The 27,225-nt window shown below is 42.1% G+C and overlaps 1 protein-coding gene across 6 annotated transcripts in view; it reads left to right on the top strand.

Moving 5' to 3' along the window:
• The window catches only part of DZIP1 (DAZ interacting zinc finger protein 1), an 86,260-nt gene that overhangs the window by 13,147 nt on the left and 45,888 nt on the right, over positions 1-27,225 (top strand). For 4 of the 6 annotated variants that reach the window (XM_048853407.2, XM_048853435.2, XM_048853392.2 and 1 more), the window contains exons 2-8: positions 1,687-2,310; positions 7,073-7,157; positions 9,413-9,540; positions 18,671-18,832; positions 19,633-19,770; positions 21,273-21,335; positions 24,516-24,656. In XM_048853407.2, coding sequence (XP_048709364.2) covers positions 1,849-2,310; positions 7,073-7,157; positions 9,413-9,540; positions 18,671-18,832; positions 19,633-19,770; positions 21,273-21,335; positions 24,516-24,656 — 1,179 coding nt within the window. In that variant the 5' untranslated portion in view covers positions 1,687-1,848. The remainder of the gene's footprint in view (positions 1-1,686; positions 2,311-7,072; positions 7,158-9,412; positions 9,541-18,670; positions 18,833-19,632; positions 19,771-21,272; positions 21,336-24,515; positions 24,657-27,225) is intronic. The other 2 variants (XM_048853417.2, XM_048853400.2) reach the window with 1 other exon arrangement.

The following is a 27,225-nucleotide window of genomic DNA, read 5'->3' as shown; positions in this document are numbered from 1 at the left end:
GCGAAGGGGGGGTCAGGTGGGGGGGTGGGAAGGTGTTTGGGATGGGGGATGAGGAAGTGAAGGGGGGTCAGGTGGGTGGGGGTGGGAAGGTGTTTGGGAAGGGGGATGAGGAAGCGAAGGGGGGGTCAGGTGGGGGGGTGGGAAGGTGTTTGGGATGGGGGATGAGGAAGTGAAGGGGGGGTCAGGTGGGTGGGGGTGGGAAGGTGTTTGGGATGGGGGAATGAGGAAGTGAAGGGGGGGGGTGAGGCCGCAGGGGTGGGAAGGTGTTTGGGAAGGGGGATGAGGAAGTGAAGGGGGGGTTAGGTGGGTGGGGGTGGGAAGGTGTTTGGGATGGGGGATGAGGAAGTGAAGGGGGGGTCAGGTGGGTGGGGGTGGGAAGGTGTTTGGGAAGGGGAATGAGGAAGCGAAGGGGGGGTCAGGTGGGGGGGTGGGAAGGTGTTTGGGATGGGAGATGAAGAAGTGAAGGGGGGGTCAGGTGGGTGGGGGTGGGAAGGTGTTTGGGAAGGGGGATGAGGAAGCGAAGGGGGGTCAGGTGGGTGCGGGTGGGAAGGTGTTTGGGAAGGGGAATGAGGAAGCGAAGGGGGGGTCAGGTGGGGGGGTGGGAAGGTGTTTGGGATGGGGGATGAGGAAGTGAAGGGGGGTCAGGTGGGTGGGGGTGGGAAGGTGTTTGGGAAGGGGGATGAGGAAGCGAAGGCGGGGTCAGGTGGGGGGGTGGGAAGGTGTTTGGGATGGGGGATGAGGAAGTGAAGGGGGGGTCAGGTGGGTGGGGGTGGGAAGGTGTTTGGGATGGGGGATGAGGAAGTGAAGGGGGGGTTAGGTGGGTGGGGGTGGGAAGGTGTTTGGGATGGGGGATGAGGAAGTGAAGGGGGGGTCAGGTGGGGGGGTGGGAAGGTGTTTGGGAAGGGGGATGAGGAAGCGAAGGGGGGGTCAGGTGGGGGGGTGGGAAGGTGTTTGGGATGGGGGAATGAGGAAGTGAAGGGGGGGTGAGGCCGCAGGGGTGGGAAGGTGTTTGGGATGGGGGAATGAGGAAGTGAAGGGGGGGGTGAGGCCGCAGGGGTGGGAAGGTGTTTGGGATGGGGGATGAGGAAGTGAAGGGGGGGTCAGGTGGGTGGGGGTGGGAAGGTGTTTGGGATGGGGGATGAGGAAGTGAAGGGGGGGTCAGGTGGGTGGGGGTGGGAAGGTGTTTGGGAAGGGGGATGAGGAAGCGAAGGGGGGTCAGGTGGGTGCGGGTGGGAAGGTGTTTGGGAAGGGGAATGAGGAAGCGAAGGGGGGGTCAGGTGGGGGGGTGGGAAGGTGTTTGGGATGGGGGATGAGGAAGTGAAGGGGGGTCAGGTGGGTGGGGGTGGGAAGGTGTTTGGGAAGGGGGATGAGGAAGCGAAGGGGGGTCAGGTGGGTGGGGGTGGGAAGGTGTTTGGGAAGGGGGATGAGGAAGCGAAGGGGGGTCAGGTGGGTGCGGGTGGGAAGGTGTTTGGGAAGGGGAATGAGGAAGCGAAGGGGGGGTCAGGTGGGGGGGTGGGAAGGTGTTTGGGATGGGGGATGAGGAAGTGAAGGGGGGTCAGGTGGGTGGGGGTGGGAAGGTGTTTGGGATGGGGGAATGAGGAAGGGAAGGGGAATGAGGAAGTGAAGTGTGTGTGGATGGGGGGCGGGGAAGGTACCAGGCGTCTCACTCTCGCTCTCTCCCCGCAGCTGCCATAGCAACGCGGCAGACGCCGAGCGGCCGGGGCGGGGGCTCCGGGCTCCGCGGCCCGGCGCACGGTCGGAGCCTGAGGCCGGGGCCGGACGCCTGGTGGCAGGACTCGGGGCCCCGCGCCCAGCGGTGCCTCCCGCTCCCCCTGCAGCCCGGCCGGGATGGGCAGCGCCGCCGCGTCGGGCCCCCTACCCGCCTTCCAGTTCCGGCCGCGGCGCGGGAGCCCGGACTGGCGCCGGCTGAGCGCCGTGGACGTGGAGCGGGTGGCGGGCGAGCTGGACGTGGCGGCCCTGCAGGAGCACCTGGGCCACGTCACTTTCTGCAGCGCCGAGCGGCTGCGCTGCCCGCACTGCCAGGGCCCCGCCGACCCGCTGCTGCTCAAGCTGGTGCGCCTGGCGCAGCTCTCCATCGAGTACCTGCTGCACTGCCAGCAGCACCTGGGCGCCCAGCTGCGGGGCCGCGAGCAGGCGCTGCGGGCGGCCGACGCCCAGCTCGGTGAGGTGGGCAAGGAGGCGGCCCGGCGCGCCCAGGAGATGAAGCTGCTGAAGGAGGAGTGCAGGCAGCGGAAGAAGATGATCAGCACCCAGCAGATGATGCTGGAGGCTAGAGCCAGCTATCACCAGGTGAGACCCGCTTCTAGCCGCGGCTCGTGCTCACCCCCTCCCGCGGTGCAACCGCAGGGCGGCCAGGGACCTTCCTTACCTTGGGGATATGCTCTCCCTCCCCTCGCCCCGTCCTTTCCCTATCAAGTTTCAGAGTGGTAGCCCGTGTTCATCTGTATCAGCAAAAAGAAGGAGGAGTCCTTGTGGCACCTCTGCTCAAATAAATTTGTTAGTCTCTAAGGTGCCACAAGTACTCCTTGTTCTTTGTCCCCATCAAAATACCCCAGAGGCTGCGGTTTCATTCCCAGCACTGTGGGGCCAGAATCTCATACAGCTTTAGAGAGGAGGCGTTTGATTTCCAGCTCATCCTATTTACCAATGAGCTTTTTTCAGGCTTGTGTTCATTTCACCATCCTGTGTGATATCCCTAAAGGGACTCTGAAGCAAATGATTAGGTAAGGTGGAAGGCAGACAAGGGAGAATAGGGCACATTAAGTCTTAGAAAGATTAACAGTTTAAGGGTGTATCAGCTTTCTCATTTTTTTTCCCAGCAACTATTTTGGGACTTTATAATTGCCTTAAAAGGTGTTCTGAAATTTAAAGACTATACTGGGCTTAAACTTGGCAAACATGATCTTGGGCCAACTTTGTGTGTTTGTGTGTGTGTATTTAAAGTTGATTTAACTCTACTGAAAGATGCTCTAGCCTGACACTCCTGAAAGTCAAAGTTCTGTTTATCCAAATAATAGGTACAGCATAGGTAGGAGCAATGCAAGCTTTCCCATGCTGTACCAGCAACGTGTTTCAACCCTGATTAGAGGAAACATCAGCATGTCAGTGGGCTAGGAAAAGTTTTGTTTCTCTAAGATGTCTTGACTAAGGAAAAATTCCATCTTACATTCAGTGCTCCAGTAGGAAGATATATATTTTTTGTCCAAAATTCTGTATTTTTAAAAACAAATTATGCTATTTGTTGTATGTTTCCCTCACTTAGGCCCCGGTCTTGTAATGGTATCCATGTGGGCAGAATTCATTAGGACACAGTGCAAATGCAGGGTCCTTGTGGATTCAGCTGCAGGATCAGGGCCTTAAGGAGAAGCTGCTGATGTGATTTGCATTTCAAAAGCTCTAGATTTCTTGTTTGACCAGAGTATCTGACCTGGGTTGAAAATGGAAACAGAGTGAGCCCTTGCATCAGTTGAATTGTAAACTCAACTGAATGTCAAGTAATCCCCTTATTGTATTTGAGAGCACAAATATGTGCATTCTCTTCAAAATACACTTAGGCCCTATCTGGCTGAGTGGAGCCAGAAGAAGAATCAAGCAAAATACTGGGCTTGGAGTATAGTTCATCTTCCTTCTTCTGTTCAGTGGCATTTGTCTCATTTTCCATTTAAGGTCATATAAAATAAAAAGTTCTTTCTCCCCCTTTTATGCTTTGGAGTAAATTATTATCTCTAAGAATTAGACAGATTTAGTGAGGGGTGAGTTCAGAAAATGATATTGAATAATATCTGTAAAATGGTGTGAGCATTTTGGGTCTGAACTTGGAGGACTCCATGTTATCCGTTTCTAGTATTTGTAAGTGCAGGCTGTCTCATAGCCAACAATTACATATCACTTGTCTGTATTAAACATTTGGCTGTCCTGGAGTGCCAAACAATAGGGTTTTTGCTAGTCTTGCGCAGTGGGTAGTTCAGGTTCCATGCCCGTTAAAGCTTTGGCCCCTTTATGAGCAAGGCTGTAAACAGTCACTTGCCTTTCTTAATGCATGTGCACTTTATTTTCAATGTGATGCACAGTAATTGAGTTTTGAGTTTTAAGTTTAATGTCTTTAATACACCTTCAGAACAAGTGAAAACTGTAAAAATAGGAACTGTCAAATGGAATTGCTGTTAAGGTGTGATCATTTTAAGGCTCAAAAACTCAAACAATGTCTTTCTTCATGAAGGAATGTCAGCTTTCTACTATATTTGAATTTCTCATATTGTGATGATTTGCACAAGGTCTTAATGTTACATAAAAGCTTTTTTGTATTTAATACTATGAAAAATAGTTAGAGGAATATTGTCACCAGTAATAGGCACATAGTATAAACATTCCATGTGTTAATTGTTGAATAAGAGCTTGCTTCTACTACATGAGTTTAGTGCTTGAATGGATAATAGTATTTCACAGCCAATTTAATACCATAAATCATGCGCAATCTGTTACAGTGTAAGATCCCCGATGGTTCTTTGCTTTGCTGCCATACTATACCTTCTCTATCTAGGTTTTATGTCAGTACTTCCTTGCATGTATCCAACAAAATGTAACTTAATTATTAATGGTTTTAGTGGTGGTTGCAAGACATGTATATTTAATATCACACTAGCCATCAGTAGTAGAATTTTAAATTCTAGATGAGACCTGGGAATTTGGCTATAATGAACAGATTTTAAATCTGCTGTGCAAGTTTGAAATTGTCTTTTACATTCATATCACATCAGTGTGACTGACTGACTTAAGTGTGCAGTTGTGGCTCCCTCAAGCAGATTTGTATGTTTTAAAACATATACGATAGCCAAGGATAGTTAGCCATCAGACCTTATGAAGAAATGAGGGGTTTTGATTCACAACCTGGTCAATCACTTTCAACAGCTGTACATTTTGTTCATGTACTCTTAAAATGAGCAAAATGTACTTTAAGGATGAATTAAAAAGCTTTAAAATATACCAACAGGATCCAAATTTGATAAAATTCATATCTACATTTATAAAAGATGAGTGTAAACGAATGTGTTAAATACACACCATTAGAGGCAGGACAAATCATAAAGAATGTGTAAATGTTCTGTAGTATATTTTGTATAAAAAAAACGAAGTATGTAATTCGGCACCTTACTACCTCCTCTGCTGTTATATTTGTCCTGAAAGGTTGGGTGGGAGGCAGATTCTTTAAGGTTTGTGCTATATGAATCAGTGAGTTTTTGCTGTATTTTGTTATTACTTTGGATCCTAATAAACGTTGCTTTTATTTATCTGCAACTGTCCCCCTTTCTTGCTCCAGCTCCTCCTCCCTATTATTCTCTCCAGCATGATTCCCCCCACAACTCTACTTTTCCTTATCTCATTCCCTTTCTAAGTGTCCTGAAAAGCAGTAATGCTAAAAATGTCTAAGGATAGTAGGTTTCTTCAAATTTCATCAGAGTTTTCAGTATAATATGGGAAGGAAACAAAAAGTCAATGCAATTTTGGGCTGCAAACGTATTCTGGGATAGGAGCTAATAAATATTTACATAGCTCTGGCACCATCACACCTGGAATTGCTTTTACTTTCTGGGAATTTCATTAATTCAGAGGAGGGTGAATGAGCTACAGAAGACCTTTGAGGGCTGGGGAGATTGATTTATGAGAAAAGGCTAGGGCCCTGATCCTGCATTAGAATCTGCTAAAGTCAATGGAACTCCGCATTAGTGGAACCTGATGCAGGATCAGAGCCATAATAGAGATATGCCTTGACTGTCTCGTGATTAGGGTAGGGTTGCCAGGTGTCCAGTTTTTGACAGGAAAGTCCAGTTACTGCAGGCTGGGGAGGCAGGGAGGCGCTGGATGATTACCCATGCCAGTCCCTATTCAGTCAGGGCCGCCTCCTATCTGCATTGGGCAACTGCAACTCCCAGCCTGGCTCCACTGGTGAGTCCCTTCCGACCTGGGCAAAGGGGAAAAGCAGTGAGTGACGGGGGGAGAGAGGAAGAGAAGTGAATGGGGTGCGGTGTCTTGGGGGCGGGGGTGAAGAGGTGGGGCAGGAGTAGGGTCTGGGGCGGGGGAAGAGGGCAGAGTGGGGGATGTTCTGGCACTCTTGCTGGAGTGTCCAGTTTTAAAACATTATAAAGTTGGCAACCATAGATTAAGGGGTGGGATGTGTCCCGATAACAATATGCAGAATGGAAGAATTTTAGCATAGTAAAAGAAGGTATTCATATATAATAATTTATCAAAAGTAGGGATGGAATCCCCATTTCTTGGCACATTTAAAACTAGACTCTACAAAGCACAAGTAATCTTACACTACCACATTGCCTGGATGACCTATGGTATTTTATGATTCAACCTCCCACTCCCCCCATCCCAACATGGATATATAGTTCAAAGTGTGCACTGTTAAATGCCAAATTTCTCCGTTCAGCTATTGTTGAGTTATATATATTGGAAGGAGAGAAAGTGTGGCAATACAATTTCACAATGGGAAAGTACATGTATTTTTCTTTTCAGTTTTTGTAATCCAAAATAGTGGCATGGATATTCCTCATATTTCACGTTTTTTAAAACCAAACTTGGAGCATTTCAGCCCAAATGGAGATTTTATTTTAAAGTTAAGAGTGAGTGATAATAAGGATAATAATTTAAACTTGTTTTCCACTCTAATTATAACATTAATTAGAAAGTGTGTTTGTGTCTTTTCTCACAATATTCTCAATCATCGCCTTGTCTTGACTAGAATGCCAGACATTCTCAAGTGTCTATGACCTTATCACTTTCTAGTGGCTTAATCTTACAGAAGATATGATTCCTAACATTACTACTCAAGCTTGAATATTTCATCGGTTATCACCAGCATGCTATGTCATTTAAATTGAATAATGTTGGAATTCAAATCAGTATCACAGTGTTGCCATGTACAAGAATGGGCTACTGTACAGAGAAATGTAATAGGCTAATTCAAAAAATGTTAACTGTTATAATTAAAAAAAACAGCACTTAATGTTGTTACCTAAGACAAATATCTATCTGTATTTTGTAGTGTCAGTTTTGTGATAAGGCTTTTATGAACTATTCCTTTCTACAAAGTCATATGCAACGACGCCATAAGGAAGAGTCTCACACTGGTGAGTACTTTCACACTATCAGGAAAGTTAAGGTGATATAGAAATATGTAAAATATATTCAGGATATGCAATTTGGATTTTGTGTGACCCAGAAGGAAGCCATTTGACTTATAAGCCCCAGAGTGAGTTTGTACATTTGACAGACAGATCACGTAAACTGACCAAATGTGATATGGCAGTTATTTCACTGAAAGATTATAAACATGGAATAGCATGCTGCCATGTTTAGAATCATTTTTCAAACTGAGTTCCTGCTGAATACCTTTGCCAGTGGCAGAATTCAGAGCAATGGCTTCCTCTGAGTATTTGAAAACTGTGAAAATGTGGGTGGTATTGCCACTGAACAGGATGTACCATGGAAAAGTACATTTTATAAAAAAAGTTTTGTTATCATTATAGGATCCACTCCACTTCCAGTGAAGTTAGCAAGAGTTGGATCAGGCCCACAATAAATTAATAGTGATAGTACAATGTGATAGTTATAGGGAAACTTATGAATTTGTTTAGATTAGATAGGTGAAACTTCTGTTCCCAGAATTTCATTTTAAGGGTCACTGTTAAAAAATTGTTTAAAATGTACACTCAAAAATGTATCCATCTTTAATCTTGACATGCCACTTTATCAATCTATCTAGGTTTTTATAAGTTTGCCCATCACTGCAGTATCTGAGTACATAGCAGAACAATGGGAGTAACTGTGAATGTGTCTACACAGCAATTAAAAACCCACAGCTGGCTAAGGAGCTCAGTCTAAGGGGATGTTTAATTGCGGTGTAGATGTTCAGGTTTGGGCTGGAGATCGGGCTCTAGGACCCTATGCGGGGGAAGGATCCTAGAGCCCAGATTCCAGCCTGAGCCTGAACATCTATACTACAATTAAACAGCCCCTTAGCCCAAGCCCCACAAGCCCAAGCCAGCTGGCACAGCTGTGGGTGTCTTATTGCAGTGTAGACATACCCTAAGTGTTCAAAGAGTTGGAGCACTCCCCTCACACAGTAATTCTTCTTGCTAATACAGAATGAATCCAGCTCAATTGGCTGCCATTCCTCCCATTACCCTCCTTTTCCAAGCACATCATAGCTGCTTTCCTCTACCAGTTTACCAACATATCTTTCAGTTCCTTCAACTACTGCTATTTTATTGGCCTCTCAGGCTAGTGTTCAAACCCTGTCTCCATCCTATATCATTCCCCCTAGCCCATTTCTCTTGCTCCCTGCTGCTCTTGCTTCCTGACCACCGCTATCCAGCTGCTCCTGCTCCATTGCCAACCTCTCTGGCTCACCATCCCCCACTTTCGTTCCCTAACACCTTTCCCATTGCTAAAGAACACCAGCTCCCAGCAACAATGAATCACACACATGGTGAGAAAAATATATTGGGGTAAAACAAGCAAAAATATGAAGAATGTCTTTCACACTATAAATATTCTTCAGTTGACACAAAGCAGAAGAGGCAAAGAAGAAAATCCCTAAATTCATCATTTATGCTGACAAGAATAAAAATGTAGCAGTACTCTGTACATGCAAATTCCTCTGAAGCAACCTGACAAAGTCTCTTTACCATACACCTCTAACCATGTATACTGAATTGCTAACTCATGCATATTTAATGTTGTGAGTCACAAGACCAAAGGCCACATGCCTTGAACAATTTGAAGTGCAGGTATCCTGATATAATTCCACTTCCTGATCTGCAGTATTGTTTTTAAGAAAATTATTTTACAATAATCTACCAAATAAAGTAGTGTAACAACGATTATTATACTGGATTGCTGAGTTTAGCACCCTGGTTGAATAATCAAAGTTGTATCTCTATATGGACTGATAAAGAAATTGACTAATTAACATCCTTTAATGAATCTTGCAGAATTATATATTTGGGAGTCATGCCTTTCATTCCTCCTTTGACCTTCTGCCCCTTACATTCCTATAAAACATGTTGAAATTAGATTATCTATGTCAAATTAGTTCATTTTTAATATTAAATATTTCATAAGCTTATTTCACATGCTATATTTTCAATAAGACAATGGCTGTCAACCTATGGCCCATGGATCTTATTCTAGTAGTCCAGAGAATGTATTATTTTGAGAAGCAATCTATGAGGAATTGTGATATTGGGAGGAAAGATGATCTGTGAGAGTAGTGGTTCACAGAATGAAAAGGTTGGAGAAGCATAGAAGAAAGACATCTGTAGGAAAAATCTCATTTCCCAAAAATATAATTAACATTTTGCAAATGTATATTTCTTTCAAGCAGAACAAAAGAAGAAAGCAAAGACAGATAAATTACAGGATGAGATCGATAAGTTGAAGGAGCAGTTACAGCTCACCAAGTCCCTCCTAGAAGCTGAACAACAAGCTCACATGGCCAGATTTTCTAAGGTAGTATATATTAAGTATTAGCAACATCCTACAGGAATCAGTATTCTGGACTGTGTTCACTGATCATGTAGCTTGCAAATGAGGTTAACAGAACTAAATGAAAACTTAAATAAGATTTTTCTGTTTAGCAGCATTGTTCCTGTGCCACATCAGCATCACCTCCTGCAATTTTAAAAGCCCTATTTGTTACCTTCCACTGTCCCTTCTTGAATGTATTTTGGAACCAATATGAAAGGCACTGCTACTGTTAGCACCTGTCAGTCATCAGAATGGCAAAAAGCTCTCATTGGAGCAGATAGAATGCAGAATATTATAATACTATTTATTATTTAAAATATCATATAGTGCCTAGACACTGTGGTGATTGGGCACTTGCTAGATACAGCTCTGTAAGTTTAATTGATGGTTTATAAACAGTAAGATGTTCTTTGCCATGAGAACTTCAATCTAACATAGGCAAGACATGAGTTAACAGTTTAAAGCAGGGAGAGTAAGAAGAGGGTAATGGTGAGAAAATGCAAGGAATATCACTTCAACTTGTATGTTAGCCTTTGAACTCTAGGTAAGCAGCCAGCCAAAGGCTTTCAGTAACCTTGAAGCAGTAGGTAGCCTCAGCCATTGTGGAGGGTTGACAAGAGATGAAGCAAAAGTGGAAAGTGAAAAAATTTAAAAGCAGTAATATTGCTTTAGTGGGTAGTTACATGCAAGGGCTTTATTTTATTACTGTTGTTATTAATGTGAATTGCAATAGGATCTACAAGCGGGGAAGAGAGAATAGGTGTAACAAAGAAATAAAGAAATATTGTGGTTATACAGTTAAGCTACTGCACAAGTTGATAATTTCTGATTGTTCCAAATCATCTTGCAATTTTTGCTTCTTTTCAAATAAAATCAGCTATCCTGTCAATATCACAAGAGGGGTGAGTTTTTAGGATGGATTTTAAGGAGGAGAGGATAGAGGCCTAACAGATAACTTCAAGGAGTGCATTCTATGAATAAGGGGCAGTGTGGAGTTGGTTCTTAAATAAGACAGACTTAGTTAAAGACCAATCTTGATCTAAATTTTATAAATGTAATTTAGTTTTAATATTGCATTGTAAATTGTCCCACTTTTCCTACTATTTTGGTAACTTTCTTCTGCATAGCATGGTTATAAAGTTCCCTTTACTTCTGCTGCTGACCTCACAGTAGAAACCATTGTTTCGTACAAGAGGCTATGCAAAGGAAACAAGGGGAGAGCAGCCCTTGATGCTGAAAAAAGTTTAATGCAAATAGAAGAATCAACCAATGATACTGCCAAGAATGACCTTGAGCAGATCGCTGCAGACTACGCGGCTCTGGGAAGAAGGATAAAGGAGTTCGAGGCGCAAGTGGTGTTCTCGTCCATCCTCCCCATGGAAGGAAAAGGCCTGGGTAGAGACCATCGAATCGTGGAAGTCAACGAACGGCTACTCAGGTGGTGTCGGAGAGAAGGCTTTGGATTCTTTGACCATGGGATGGTGCTCCAAGAAGGAGGAGTGCTAGGTAGAGACGGGCTCCACCTAACAAAGAGAGGGAAAAGCATCTTTGCAAGCAGGCTGGCTAACCTAGTGAGGAGGGCTTTAAAGTAGGTTCACCGGGGGAAGGAGACCAAAGCCCTGAGGTAAGTGGGATACCGGGAGGAAGCAGGAGCGCGCGAGAGGGCAGGGCTCCTGCCTCATACTGAGAAAGAGGGACGATCTACGAGTTATCTTAAGTGCCTATACACAAATGCAAGAAGCCTGGGAAACAAGCAGGGAGACCTGGAAGTCCTGGCACAGTCAAGGAATTATGATGTTATTGGAATAACAGAGACTTGGTGGGATAACTCACATGACTGGAATACTGTCATGAATGGATATAAACTGTTCAGGAAGGACAGGCAGGGCAGAAAAGGTGAGGGAGTTGCATTCTATGTAAGGGAGCAGTATGACTGCTCAGAGCTCAAGTATGAAACTGCAGAAAAACCTGAGTGTCTCTGGATTAAGTTTAGAAGTGTGAGCAACAAGGGTGATGTCGTGGTGGGAGTCTGCTATAGACCACCAGACCAGGGGGATGAGGTGGACGAGGCTTTCTTCCGGCAACTCACGGAAGTTACTAGATCACAGGCCCTGGTTCTCATGGGAAACTTCAATCACCCTGATATCTGCTGGGAGAGCAATACAGCGGTGCACAGACAATCCCCAGGAAGTTTTTGGAAAGCGTAGGGGGCAATTTCCTGGTGCAAGTGCTGGAGGAACCAACTAGGGGCGGAGCTCTTCTTGACCTGCTGCTCACAAACCGGGAAGAATTAGTGGGGGAAGCTAAAGTGGATGGGAATCTGGGAGGCAGTGACCATGAGATGGTCAAGTTCAGGATCCTGACACAGGGAAGAAAGGGGAGCAGCAGAATACGGACCCTGGACTTCAGAAAAGCAGACTTTGACTTCCTCAGGGAACTGATGGGCAGGATCCCCTGGGAGAATAACATGAGGGGGAAAGGAGTCCAGAAGAGCTGGCTGTATTTTAAAGAATCCTTATTGAGGTTACAGGGACAAACAATCCCGATGTGTAGAAAGAATAGTAAATATGGCAGGCGACCAGCTTGGCTTCACAGCGAAATCCTTGCTGATCTTAAACACAAAAAAGAAGCTTACAAGAAGTGGAAGATTGGACAAATGACCAGAGAGGAGAATAAAAATATTGCTTGGGCATGCAGGAGTGAAATCAGGAAGGCCAAATCACACCTGGAGGTGCAGCTAGCAAGAGATGTTAAGAGTAACAAGAAGGGTTTCTTCAGGTATGTTACCAACAAGAAGAAAGTCAAGGAAAGTGTGGGCCCCTTACTGAATGAGGGAGGCAACCTAGTGACAGAGGATGTGGAAAAAACTAATGTACTCAATGCTTTTTTTGCCTCTGTCTTCACGAACAAGGTCAGCTCCCAGACTACTGCACTGGGCAGCACAGCCTGGGGAGGAGGTGACCAGCCCTCTGTGAAGAAAGAAGTGGTTCGGGACTATTTAGAAAAGCTGGACGAGCACAAGTCCATGGGGCCGGATGCGCTGCATCCGAGAGTGCTAAAGGAGTTGGTGGATGTGATTGCAGAGCCATTGGCCATTATCTTTGAAAATTCATGGCAATCGGGGGAAGTCCCAGACGACTGGAAAAAGGCTAATGTAGTGCCCATCTTTAAAAAAGGGGAGGAGGATCCTGGGAACTACAGGCCAGTCAGCCTCACCTGAGTCCCGGAAAAATCATGGAGCAGGTCCTCAAGGAGTCAATTCTGCTGAATATGTACCCAGGCTTTCAGGCTGGATTGTGTTCAGGCTGCTATCCCAAGCTGCTGCCGGTTGTACTCCTGCCATCCTGCTATTTTTAGGTGCGAGCCTGAGCAGAGCTAACATGTACATCTAACTGAGCTGGGAATTAAATCTCTCAGCTGCTGAGTAGACATACCCTTTGGCATGTCTACACTACCACTTTTGTCGGTATAGCTTATGTCGCTCAGGGGTGTGAAAAACACACCAGAGCAAGATAAGTTACTCCAATAGAAATGCTGGTGTGAACAGTGCTATGTCGGCAAGAGAGCTCTCTCCCATCAGCATAGAGCAGCTACATGAGCGATCTTACAGCAGCTCAGCTGTATCTGTATAGATGTGCTGCTGTAAGCTCTCTAGCGTAGACATGGCCTTAGTCAGATTCCCTTATAGGAAACTGCAAGATTGTGATCAGAAGGGGAAAGAGAATGGTTCATTTACTGGCAATGAGTAAAAAAGTCAAGGAGAACCAAATATAGGTAACATTAAATTGTAAATAAGGCTTTTTAAATGTAGCTTTAAAAATCAGACTAAATTTGGTCTTTATCTTATTATTAGAATGAAATTTTAAAATATTCAGCTTTAAAGCAGCCTTGATGTGAAACCCTTTTCCCGAGAGAAGTTGCTGCCCAGCTTTTGATATGAATCACCTCCACACAACTTCTTATCTGTACTGGACTGGGTTTGTAAGGTCAGATACTCTTGGAAGTGAGAGGCTATTTCTCAGTCTTGCAGTCATCAGCATGACTGTGAGGAGCTATAGTACAGTAACTCAAAGCCTGTTATCTTTAAATAAATAAATAAAGCATTATGAAAAGCTTGCTTTGGAACATGGTTCTGATTCCCATCAATGTGAATCTTTGATCCTAGATTGCTGAAGAACATTTCTTATGTCAGCATAATGGACCTGAACTAACATGGGCATATGCTAGATATGCTAGCCAGTCTGTCCATATTTGATAGTTCAAGTGCTTGAACAGATGGCTCATGCAGCTAAAGCATTGTCTGCCTTATGGCACAGAACACACAGCAATAGTCCATCCTAGTAGTCCGTCACAGACATCTTGATGCACCCAAAACAGATCCTTTGAAACTATATGAGTCTTAGCTAGGGAGCTGCCTGAGAAGTTCTGAAATTCATGCTTACACTGGCATGAGCCTCTCTCTAGCTCTTTCCCCTGACAATGTTCAGGCTGTCATGGGATGACTTGGGGAGGGAAGTATAGAGACAGGGATGTGGAGGGGCTGGCTGAATACATCCTGCCACTGTGACTGATCCCCATTGTCACCCCAGATATCCCTCTCTTCAGAAGGGGTAACTCTTTCTTATCCTACCAGATGAACCATCATTTTCTTACAGAACTAAATAACCTTACAATAAAAGGGGGAGACCTTTGAAGCCTGCTGCTGGCCTCACTTGCCCTCTGTCCCTATTGTAGTAGGAAGAGAACCTGAGACATAACCCCTTGTCATAAGGCCAGAGGCTTGATATGAGGCCTGAGGGGAAACAGGAGGAATTTGGGGCATTATTGGTGGAAAAAATAGAATGAAGGGGGGGAAATTTACATTTTTTCTTAGGCCCTTTAAATCCTTACTATTGCCTGTTTTTTTTTCCCCGTGAAGGGGACTGTGCTTATATTTCTAAAAATTTAAGCCTACAATTTATCCACAAACTGACAACAGTGTGGAAGGAAAATGGAGGCCAAATAAATTTATGTTGCTAGACTACTAGCAATTATACTAACTCTGATTATGTCTTTGCCTTCGTTGTCCACTTGCAATTGGACTCCTTCAGCAGAGGTTGCCAAATGTCCACCAAAGACTAACAACTTTTAGTCATGACTACTGTTTGCAGAGTCAAGCAAGTGGCTTCAGACTCAGTACTAATTTCCTGAGTCACCCATTTTCCAGTTGTTAATTTGTATATTTATATTTTGCAATTGCATAATTCCTGACATTGTTGGTACTAAATTTATTAATTTATTACTTTTTAAATATAGTACACACATACATCATGAATTTGCAGGTGTAAATTTACCACATAATTTCCTCATGAATTTAAGCTTTCATTTTTTTAAATTAAATTTCTAGCCCTATGGTTGCAGTGAGAATTTTTAAATGAGACTGTGTAAGCATGTTAGGGATACCTGCCTGAGTCTGCAGACAGCCTGAAACAATAGCTCTAGAGACATGAGAATTGCCCCATTTAGCTCTGAAATCCAATGACAATCGTTTAAAATGTCATTGTTGTTAACCATTTCTTCCTATAATGTGCTTATCTTGCAACCCCAAACTATCTGCTATGCCTTCCCAAGTGCCAAAAGCCCCGTCTGTCTTTTACTTAAGCATTCAGGTTCCCCTGAGAACTTCTAGAATGTAGTTTTCTATGTTTGGTATAAAATTCTGCAGTGTACAAAAAAACCGAAAATGTAAGGGGCAGCAATAAAATACCAATTTTTAATACCAAATTAAATAGCACCAGTGATACTGATTGGATAGTCTGATTTGTTTTATTTTAAATTAATAGTAATCCATTAAAAAAATTACTTGAAGCTGCAGTAAAGTTTCCAGTCTGTCATATCAGAATACTTCAGAAACAACAGTTGTGGGTTTTCCTGTATAATTAGGTCAATCCTATTACAAGGTATGTGGGACCTTAATTTAATGATGCTCCCAATATGCATTTAATAACATGTCATTTCTATAGATAAATATTTTAACTTAACCATTAGAAAATCCACTATTCAGCTATTCAGTTCCCTATTTATACCTTTGAAACAAGGACAGTTAGAGTAATACTGAGAAAGCAAAGTTGCATTTGATATGTAAGGCACAAGGATAGTGAGTAGAATAACAGAACATATCTGATTTGTTGAATTATTTTACCCACCTCAGTAAAATTCACCCAACTATACTAACAGAGTAACTAGAAACTTTCCGGTGGAAGGAAGCTACTTCATAAAAAGCAATAAAAATGGCCTAAAATAAGCTTTATCCCCTGAAGGTGGCAGTATAGTTTTCATGGTGCTGGGTGTGTGTCCTCTCTTTCGTCACTCTGCCAGGTGACAACCAATCCAGAATGAAAATTTTTGTCTCCATCCCTGATTCCATCTGTAGGCTCACAAGAATTTGCCCAGGTATCATGCCCCTGCTGGGTAGCTGCAGCTGGCATCTTTTCTGTGAAGTGATATCTTAATTTCTGGGCCTTAGATGGCACCAGAGTTCCCATGGAGCAGAAGAAGCAATATGAAAGCCTAAAAATACCATGGAGGAAAGGGAAGAAATCCCCTTCCTGCTCAGCTCCAGCACTGCCCTAATAGTGAGGCTGTTCTGCTCAGAGTGTGCTGCCCCTCCCCCCACTTCCATGTGGAGTTCTGACAAGCCATATTGAGTGGGAACAGAAGTAACTCTGAACTAGGGGCCTGCATCCCACTCCAGTAGCCGCCCTACAGACACCAGTGGAGTGAGAGGGTCTGCCCAGCACAATCCAGATCTTATGAAAGAAGAGAACCTTATTTCTGAGGAGGAGTTCCAGGATATCAGCAGCATGGAGGTAGGGGACTTCCAGTCCTTCTCAGGGCTTTCCCCACATTAATCATATCTAACAACTGCCTCAAGATGAATGCACCAGCCTTGAAACTGTCCTTGTTAGTACAGAAGAACAGAGAACATCATGGTATGTACAGTACCAGAAGAACACACCTTTCTCATTATGATGTATTTCTGCCATTTCTACTATCTTTGCCGTCATTGCGTTGATATCCCCTAGAAGCATGTGTTGGAGGGCATTTGGCGACTAACAACACTCAGCCCAGTAGTCTGTTTCATATACAGTAAGCACTGAAAAGCTACCAAACAGTGATTGCTTTTTTGGTCACTATTCTCCTAGTACAGTGTTAAAAGTAATGACTTTAAGTTGAAAATCTGTATAAGCCATTATCAAACCCGAGATTTCAAATTCCCCCTTCCTTACAATCTGTATATATGAGTCACAACTATATTTACTGATAGCCAGAATTACCCTGTTTAGCCCAATTGTTTTGTATATTTATTTCAAAATTTTTATTTTTCTCACTTAAAGTTGTGAGGGCACCTTGTGCGAGCTTTTGCTGTAAAAATGTGAATTTCATAGGACTCCACATCAAGGGAATGATGATTACTCACTGCCATTATTTTTGCTCTTATTTTGCTGGTTCTGATGGATTGATTACATGTTTTTCTCTGGTAGTGTGATTCATTAATATTGGGTTATAGTTTGCTTGATAACATAGTAACAGTTGAACCCACAGAGTCATAGAATCACAGAATTCTGGAAGGGACCTCAAGAGGTCATCTAGTCCAGTCCCCTGCATTTATGGCAGGACTAAGTATTAAATAGATCATCCGTGGCATGTGTTTGTCTAACCCGCTCTTAAAAATCTCCAGTGATGGAGATTCCACAACCTCCATAGGCAATTTATTCCAGTGCTTAACCACCCTGACAGTTAGGAAGTTTTTCCTAATGTCCAATCCAAACCTCCTTTGCTGCAATTTAAGCCCACTGCTTCTTGTCCTATCCTCAGAGGTTAAGGAGAACAATTTTTTCCCTCTTCCTTGTAACAACCTTTTATGTACTTGAAAACTGGTATCATGTCCCCTCTGTCTTCTCTTCTCCAGACTAAATAAACCCATTTTTTTCAATCTTCCCTCATAGATCATGTTTTCTAGACCTTTAATAATTTTTGTTGCTCTTCTCTGGACTTTCTCCAGTTTGTCCACATCTTTCCTGGAATGTGATGCCCAGAACTGGACACAGTACTCTACTCTGGGCTGATTAGGCCTCAACTAGAGTGGAAGAATTCCTTCTCGTATGTGGATACAACACTCCTACTAATACATCCCAGAATGATGTTTGCTTTTTTTGCAACCATGTTACTTTGTTGACTCATATTTACCTTACTTTAAGGTCAGAAGGGACCACCAAATTATCTAGTCTGACCTCCTGTATATCACAGGCTACCAGTATCAGCCAGTACCCATATAATAACCCCACCAACTGAAATTAGACCAACTCACTAGAGACCATGGGAGACTAAACTATTATGTGCTATGGGCAGAGAATAGGAGGGGCCAAGGTGCACCAGTGCAAGAGGCCCATGCAGTGACAGGGAATTGACCAAGTGAGATATACCCTGACAACACCAGCAAGTAACTTGCACTCCATGCTGCAGGGGAATGTGAAAACCCCACAAGGTTCCTGCCAGTCGGAACTGGGGGAAAATTCCTTCCCAACCCCACATATCATGATCAGTTAGACTCTGAGCGTGTAAGCAAGAACCAGCCAGATAATATGAATATGTTTTTACAAGTCTGTAAAATACGCAAATTGGTAAGGCTTTGTAGCCTTAAACTTTTGCGGTTGTTTTTGTTTTTTTAACTTGTATTAATTTCAATATATTAGAAGGAAATGGGCCTTAGTTTTTTGGCAGAACTTCCCATTGACTTATTCAGACAAGAGTTAAGGACAGCATAAGTGATAAATGCAAAGCAAAAGCTTACAGGTTGAGACTTAAGAGAGGAATGTGATGCAGTCTTTAGGCAAAATTCTTTACGCAAGTGCCTGTAGGAGCTGCAGTTGTTTATTTAGAGAAGGGAAAAAATACTCGTTCAAATAATTGGTTTCACTCAGAAGTTCTGCTTAAAAATTGATGTCACAATATTGTAACTATTTGATTCATATAACTTAGCTATTACATTTGCCAGTTTTAATGTTTCATTCTTTTGTATGTGAGAACAGAGTGAGAGCATTCTTAGGGTAACATTTTAAAATAATTTCAGGAATATGAACATCAAAGATCAAAAGAAGAAGAAATTCTGCAATCTTTTCATAAATGGAAAGAGGAAGAAAAAGAGAAATTGGCTGATGAAATAGAGAAAGTAAAAGAGATGTTTATGAAGGAGTTTAAAGAATTAGCTGCAAAGAATACTGTATTAGAAAATGTAAGTGATTTAAATATGGAATTTCTGTTAATATTGTCTGTAATGAACTGATCTTGGTTTATTATTTGAAACATATCATAATAATACCTAGCTCTTATATAATGCTTTCCATTAGCAAATCGCAAAGCTCTTTACAAAGGGGGGCAGTATCATGATGTTAACATTATAAGAGCTGTATAAAATTTAAAAAATATTTAGTTAATTAATTAATGGTTATATTCTGGTATTGTCTCCTTAATTCCAAAATATTTTCAGTTATTTTCTGAATTGCACTCATTTGTATGAGGGAATCCTGCCTACAAGTTACATGTTTATTTACTCTTTTCTTAGTCCTGAACCACTGAGTTCTTGTTTTGCAATTGGTTAGTATTTTATCATTACTGTCTGGCGGCACCTACCAAGTGTAGGTGATTATGAGTGACATAGATGAGGAGTAATAGCCTCCGTAGCAAGGTCCTAAGAGAGTAGAACTGCCTGGGGTGTTGTCACAAAGATAGAAAGTTGCATTTCCAAGTTTTCTGACTATGGATACAGCTGTGAGTGTCCAGGCACATCAGAAAAGCAATGTGCATGAATTTAGTAGAATTGCTTTTATTTTGTTGGTGCTAGTTCCTAACCTGCATCCTTGTAATCACAGTAAAACTGATGTTTTACTGCTTAGAAACATTTGTGGGGAGAGTCTGATGCATACACCAACTCTTAAACCAGTTGTAATTTAAACCAAATTGCATATTAAACTGCAGTCCTATAATATTTTCTTGAATATATGCTGGGTTTTTAACAGATATTTTTCCTCTTAGCAATTGTTAGAATTACAGAAGTCCAATATGCAGCTGAAATCCAACTTAGGCACTTTAAAAGACAGCCATGAATTTACAGAAGAGAGAACTCAGAATGATCAGGATTATCAGAATATGATGCAACTTCTTGAAAAACAGGTAGTACTCTGATGTAAAGATGAACATACAATATAGTGATCACTACTGCTAGTCTTTGTGTTTGTACTTCTGTAAATAAGAATGTAAAATTCAGAGTAAATTTCCTGTAATTCTCATTTGCTAAAGTATTTTTTTCTTTTCTGATTCACTGCTATCTACTAAATATCATTAGTAATTTCTGTAATGGAAATTATTCCCAGTGTGACTTGCTGAAGAAGGATTTAGACACATTGACCTGGAATGCTCACCTATGCCATATATGTTCTGGGTGGAGTTCATTGGCAGAAGGAATCATTTGCGCCACCTTCATCCTGGTGTTGCTTTGGAAAAATACATTTAAAAATTGAACAAATGATAAGAAACTCTGAGATGTTAGAAACTTTTAGTAATGGGTTGTTCTCTCCCCGCCTCCCCTTTCTTTTAATCGAAGACAATTCATGGTGGAATTTGTTCAGTTCTTCCCACAAAGGGAAGTGTACTCCATCTTTAACAAGTTAAGGTGTTTTATTTCTTTGGCACTATAAACAACGCTCCATTAACCAGTGTTTGAACTTATGTTATTTAGAAAACAGACTACTCATATGTTTGTTATTAGCGAAATGAAATATATCATGGTAACTTTATATTTTGTCAACTGAGAGACAGTACTTACATGTCCAGGATCCTATGAATACATAATTTCCAGTATGATGAATAACAAATAACAGGTTTCAGAGTAACAGCCGTGTTAGTCTGTATTCGCAAATCCAGGTTTTCTCGCCCTCCACCCCCCCACACAGGTTCGCTCTCCTGCTGGTGATGGCCCATCCAGGGTGACAGCTCTTTGCACAATGTGCATGATGGTCAGGTTGGGCCATTTCCTGCACAGGTCCGGGTTCTCTCGCCCCCTCACCCCCCTCCCAAAAACCACACACACAAACTGTTTGTGTGTGTGGTTTTTGGGGGTGGGGGTGGGGGGGTGGGAGAGCCTGGATTTGTGCAGGAGATGGCCCAACTTGATTGTCATGCACATTGTGTGGAGAGTTGTCACTTTGGATGGGCTATCACCTGCAGGAGAGTGAATTTGTGTGGGGGGGTGGAGGGTGAGAAAACCTGGATTTGTGCTGGAAATGGCCCAACCTGATGATCACTTTAGATAAGCTATTACCAGCAGGACAGTGGGGTGGGAGGAGGTATTGTTTCATATTCTCTGTGTGTATATAAAGTCTGCTGCAGTTTCCACGGTATGCATCCGATGAAGTGAGCTGTAGCTCATGAAAGCTCATGCTCAAATAAATTGGTTAGTCTCTAAGGTGCCACAAGTACTCCTTTTCTTTTAACAAATAACAATTACACTCAAACATATGAGACACTTCAATTACTGTTTAAGTCATAAGGAAGGGGTTACTGAAATGCTCCAGTATTAATAATCTTTTATGCTGTTATAATGTAATTCAGCTTCATGATTAACCAATTTTTAATACAAACAAAATCTTTTCAGTGAACATTTACTTTCATTGTAGGAGGGTAAGTGGACTTCCAGAATACAAGCCCTTCATCAAGAACATGAAAAAGAAAGGTGCCAGGTAAGATTGCATAGCAATGTATTTATACCAACAACCTATTTTTAAGCCAGTGAAATAAAAGCAAGCACCACACTCTGACAATGCTACTAATACAGTTTTCAACAACTGGCAGATTAGAAATCATAGATAATCAGAATTTATGTTCAGAATACATTCTTTTAGTATATAGAATTATTTATTATTTCTCTATTTCTTTTACGGTAGTGCCCAGAGATAGCAGTCAGGATCAGGGTCCTGTTGTTAAAGAACCTGTGGAAACACAGAGACTGAGTCCATGGCCTGAAGAGTTTAACGTTTTTTCAGCTATGTGCAGAATGTGCTATATAGTATTTTTGCATACTAGGTAGTTAATATAATGTACAAAATAAAATGGCAATGTACAGCTCTCATTTATCCTGATGGGCCAATGGGGGCGGATTTCCAACCTTTTCCAGCCGTGAATCTCAAATTCCTCCCTGCATCCTCCCCTTCTTTCCCCCATTGGGTCTCTCTAGTCCTGAATCCTTTGAGCTTTTCTTGTTCCAGGAAAAACATTATAAGGGAATTTGATTTCTGCATTAATTCTCATATTTTACTTTTTCTTTCTCTTCTTCAGTCTTTATCATTTTTTCTTCTAGTTATTTTTTCCTCTCCTTCCTGCTCTAATTTTCTGTCTTTCCTTCCTCCTCCTCCCTTCATGTCTCATTTGACAACATAGCCATGATCCGGAACTGTCCAGATCAAAAATGGGAAGATCAGGGGCTGCATGGCTATTACTACTTCACCCCCAGCAAGCAAGCAGCAGGGAAGAGTCATGCAACATCCTGAAAAGGGATATAGTAAATTACTTACACACACACACTGGGTACAAGAGTAGGGGACAGGTGAAATTGTGTGTATTCCTTATGGGGTTTGTCACTGCATTCTGTCCCATACTCATTGCCCATTTTTGTGTTCATTGCCCAGATTCCCATCTATTCTTTCTAAAATAGCATTATTTGCTACCATGGGTAACTGTAAATAATTTTCTTTATCTAGTCCTATACATTTCCCTGTAGGTCTTACTTTCAGACCATGTCCATAATGTATACGCACATCCCTTACTGCATTCTGTGCTTTTTAATACTCTGTGTAAATGAAAAATGTTATAGGCCCTGATTTAGAAAAAAAGTCTCGTATTCAGGAAAGCACCGCAACACATGTATGAGCCCCGTTGAAATCACACATGCTTAAATACTTTCTTGAATTAGGGTGTGACAGAGTGCTCAAACCCTTCACTGGGGCTAGGGAGGCTGAGTGTTCTAAAGTAGCCCTGACCCTCCTCCCCTGCCAGTCATGCATGATAGGAATGGGGAGCTTTAAAAAGAGGGTGCTGTAGTCAAGCAGGGGGAAGTCCAGAGAAGGGAGTGGCTAGAGTAGAGTAGAAGGGGGCACCCTAGAGAAACTCATTTCCACAGGGCCATGAGGAGAAGGATTTGAACCAAAACCTTGCTTGTGTAAACAACATAATAAAATATTTTATGTAGGACTGTCAAGATTAAAAAAATTAATTGTGATTAATTGCATGATTAATCGCACTGTTAAACAATAATAGAATACCATTTCTTTAAATATTTTGGATGTTTTCTACATTTTCAAATATATTGATTTCAATTACAACACAGAATACAAAGTGTACAATGCTCACTTTATTTTTGATCACAAGTATTTGCACTGTAAAAAAATAAAAGAAACAGTATTTTTCAGTTCACCTAATACAAGTACTGTAGTGCAATCTCTTTTTCATGAAAGTTGAACTTACAAATGTAAAATTATGTACAAAAAAACTGGCATTCAAAAACAAAACTTGAGCCTGCAGGTCCACTCAGTCCCACTTCTTGTTCAGCCAATCACTCGGACAAAAAAGTTTGTTTACATTTGCAGGAGATAATGCTGCCCGCTTCTTGTTTACAGTGTCACCTGAAAGTGAGAACAGGCATTCACATGGCACTGTTGTAGCCAGTGTTGCAAGATATTTATGTGCCAGATGCACTAAAAATTCATATGTCCCTTCATGCTTCAACCACCATTCCAGGGGACAAGTGTCCCTTTCGATGATGGGTTCTGCTCGATAACTATCCAAAGCAGTGCAGACCAATGCCTGTTCATTTTCATTATCTGACTCAGATGCCAGCAGCGGAAGGTTGATGTTCTTTTTCGGTGGTTTGGGTTCTGTAGTTTCTGCATCTGAGTGTGGCTCTTTTAAGACTTCTGAAAGCACCTCGTCTCTATCAGATTTTGAAAGGCACTTCAGATTCTTAAACCTTGGGTCAAGTGCTTTAGCTATCTTTAGAAATCTCATATTAGTACCTTCTTTGTGTTTTGTGAAATCTGCCGAGAAAGTGTTCTTAAAATGAACAACATGTGCTGGGGCATCATCCGAGACTGCTATAACATGAAATATATGGCAGAATGCGGATAAAACAGAGCAGGAGACATATAGTTCTCCCCAAGGAGTTCAGTCACAAACTTAATTAATGCATTATTTTTTTAACAAGCGTCATCAGCGTGGAAGCATGTCCTCTGGAATGGTGGCCGAAACATGAAGAGGCATAGGAATGTTTAGCATATCTGGCATGTAAATACCTTGCAATGCCAGCTACAAAAGTGCCATATAAATGCCTATTCTCACTTTCTGGTGACATTGTAAATAAGAAGAGGGCAGCATTATCTCTCATAAATGTAAACAAACTTGTTTGTCTTAGCGATTGGCTGAATGGACTTGTAGGCTTCTGAAGTTTTACATTGTTTAGTTTTTGAGTGCAGTTACGTAACAAAAAAAAATCCACGTTTGTAAAGTGCACTTTCATGGTAAAGAGATTACACTACAGTACTTGTATAAGGTGAATTGAAAAATACTATTTCTTTTGTTTATCATTTTTACAGTGCAAATATTTGTAATAAAAAATATACACTTTGATTTCAGTTACAACGCAGAATACAATATATATGAAAATGTAGAAGAACATCCAAAATATTTAATATGTTTCAATTGGTACTCTATTATTTAATAGTGCGATTAAAACTGTAATGAATTGAGATTAATTATTTTAATCACAATTAATTTTTTTTAGTTAATTGCGGCAGTTAACTGTGATTAATCAACAACCCTAATTTATGTAATATTAACAATTAGTTACTTTTCACTGGTTTATTTTGTAGCTACTGTCACAGATTGAGAAGCTTAAATCATCAATGACAGAGGACCTAAATGCAAGTAACATCTTCTATAAGAAAAGGATAGAGGAGCTAGGGCAGAGGCTTCAGGAACAGAACGAGCTGATTATTTCTCAAAAACAGCAGGTCTGTTTTATAATGTATTCTTGGGTATCTAAAACCTTGGGGGCATGTGAGAGGAGATTTTTTTTTTTTTTAAATACTGTAATCTGTGGATGAATTTCCAATTTTCATAAATCAGTATTCTCCTAAAACTCAAATTGGTGGTTTTACCTCTGTAAGTGGCATTGGTGAGATCATTACTGGAATACTGTATCCAGTTTTGATGGCCGTACTTCTAAAAGGGTCCGCCTGGGCCATCAAATTCAATCTTCTATTGTTGCAGTCAACCCAGTCAGAAATCCCATTCATAGATTTATCAAATTGGAAAGGGCTCAGGAAAGATCAGCAGTAGTGATTTGAGGTCTGGAAAACATACTTCACAGTGAGAAACTTAACAAGCTCAGTCTATTTAGCTTATCCAAGACAAGATTAAGAGTTGACTTGGTTATGGTCTACAAGTATCTATCTGGGAAGAGATTTCTGAGTGTAGACACTGTTCTAATTTATGAGAAAAGGGCATAACAAGATCTAATGGCTAGAATTGAAGCTAGACAAATTCAGACTAGAAATACGGCACAATTTTTTGACCATGAGGATAATTAATCATTGAAACAGCTAACCTAGGAATGTGATGGATTCTCCATCACGTCAAGTTCTTAAATCAAGACTGAATAGATTTCTAAAAGAGATACTATAGTTCAAACAGTTTATGGGCTTGATTCAGAAATTACTGGGTGAGGTTGTATGGCCTGTGTTATGCAGTAGATCTGTCTAGATCAGGGGTGAGCATACTTTTTGGCCTGAGGGCCGCATCGGGTTTCAGAAATTGTATGGAGGGCTGATTAGGGGAAGTTGTGCCTCCCCAAACAGCCAGGCGTGGCCTAGCCCTCACCCCCTAACGGCCCCTGACTCCTGCCCCATCAAGGCCCCCGTCCCCTGACCACCCCTGGAACCCCCACCCCTGACTGCCCCCACCGCCCCATCCAACCCCTCCTCTCATTCCTGACTGCCCCCCTGGGACCCCAGCCCCCATTCAACCCTCCCATTCCCCGCCCTCTGACTGTCCCGACCCCATCCACCCCCTGACCACCACCCCCACCGAACTTCCCTGCCCTCTATCCAAACCCCGTTCCGTGCCCCCTTACCGCGCTGCCTGGAGCACCGATGGCTGGAGCCAGCCACGCCACTGTGCAGCACAGAGCACTGGGTCAGGCTGGGCTCTGCAGCTGTGCTGCCCCAGGAGCTCACAGCCCCACTGCCCAGAGCATTGAGCTGGCAGCGCAGTGAGCTGAGGCTGCAGGGAAAGGGGAACACTGGGGGAGGGGCTGGGGCTAGCCTCCTGGGCCAGGAGTTCAGGCCAGGCAGGAGGGTCCCACGGGCCACTAGTTAGCCCACCTCTGGTTTAGATCATCATAATGGTCCCTTCCGGCTTTAAAAATCTATTAATGTATCTATGTGTTAAATTGTGTGTGCTTATCAACAAGAGTCTGATTTTGCAGACTTCAGAAAGTGTTTAATTTTAAGCACATGCATAAGTCTTTGCACAATGGGGGGCCAAGATTTGTGTGGCTGGTTAGCAAGTAGCAACTCTTAAGTCATTTTCCATAACAAAAAATTACAGCTGAGAGTCAGAAACCTACTGAGCAATAAATAAAATACAATTAAATAGTATATTCAGAGAAGCAGATGTAGAAGAGTACTTAGTCTCAGACAAACTCCATACAAGAAAAGTGAGATCTCCAAAGGAAAGCAGCATTACCTGGGTTATAAAATGTCTCATAAAGGATCTCAAGGCTCCTTTTCTGAAAGGCAACTATGAAGGTCAAAGTTCCTCAAAGTGGAAGGGCTTGAACAGCAGATGAGATTGCTGAGAGAAACTGAAAGTTAGACTGGATAGATCATGAAAGAAGGTACCATTCAGGTGACACACTATGAGTTGAGACCTTTGATGGGTTGGATGTGCCAAGGATGGAAGAATGTGTCAATAGGGAAATGAATATGGTAGCATATTTTACAGGAAGATATCAAGCAAATTAAAAAGTAGCATTAAGAATTTGGAAATCATCACTGGAAATAGGGTGAGGGACTAAAGAGAACTGAACATGATCTCAATATTTTCCTTGATCCTTTTAAAATATTGGTAAGTTAAAAAGTTCAAGTCTGACCTTTCTACCAGGAAATTTACTAAGGACAAAATAAGAACACTTTTGTAAATACAGATTGATCAAAGTCAGAATGGGTTTATAAAGGAATGTGATGATGAATTTAAATGAATATAACTAACCTTCATGACGACATTAAATGAGATTTGACTAGAAAGAAATAGACATAAGACATACTTCAGAAACATTCATTTATAGCCCTGGTTTGATTAGTAAAAAAATTATGCAGGACACTGTGTTCTACTGTTGTTTAGCAAATAGCTATAAATGATAAAAATTGGTTTCTAAATGCAAAAAATAAATTAAAAATCTAAGAAGTTCCTTGCAAGGAACTGTGATACAAGAACTTCAGGGTTTCATAATGAAGGCCTCAAAAGTCTATAAATGCTAAAGTTATGATTCTTCAAGCAATCTCTGCACATTTCCATGCA

Source organism: Caretta caretta, chromosome 1 (assembly GCF_965140235.1).
Source record: "Caretta caretta isolate rCarCar2 chromosome 1, rCarCar1.hap1, whole genome shotgun sequence".
Taxonomy (NCBI): domain Eukaryota; kingdom Metazoa; phylum Chordata; order Testudines; family Cheloniidae; genus Caretta; species Caretta caretta.
This window is presented reverse-complemented; position numbering and strand designations above follow the sequence as displayed.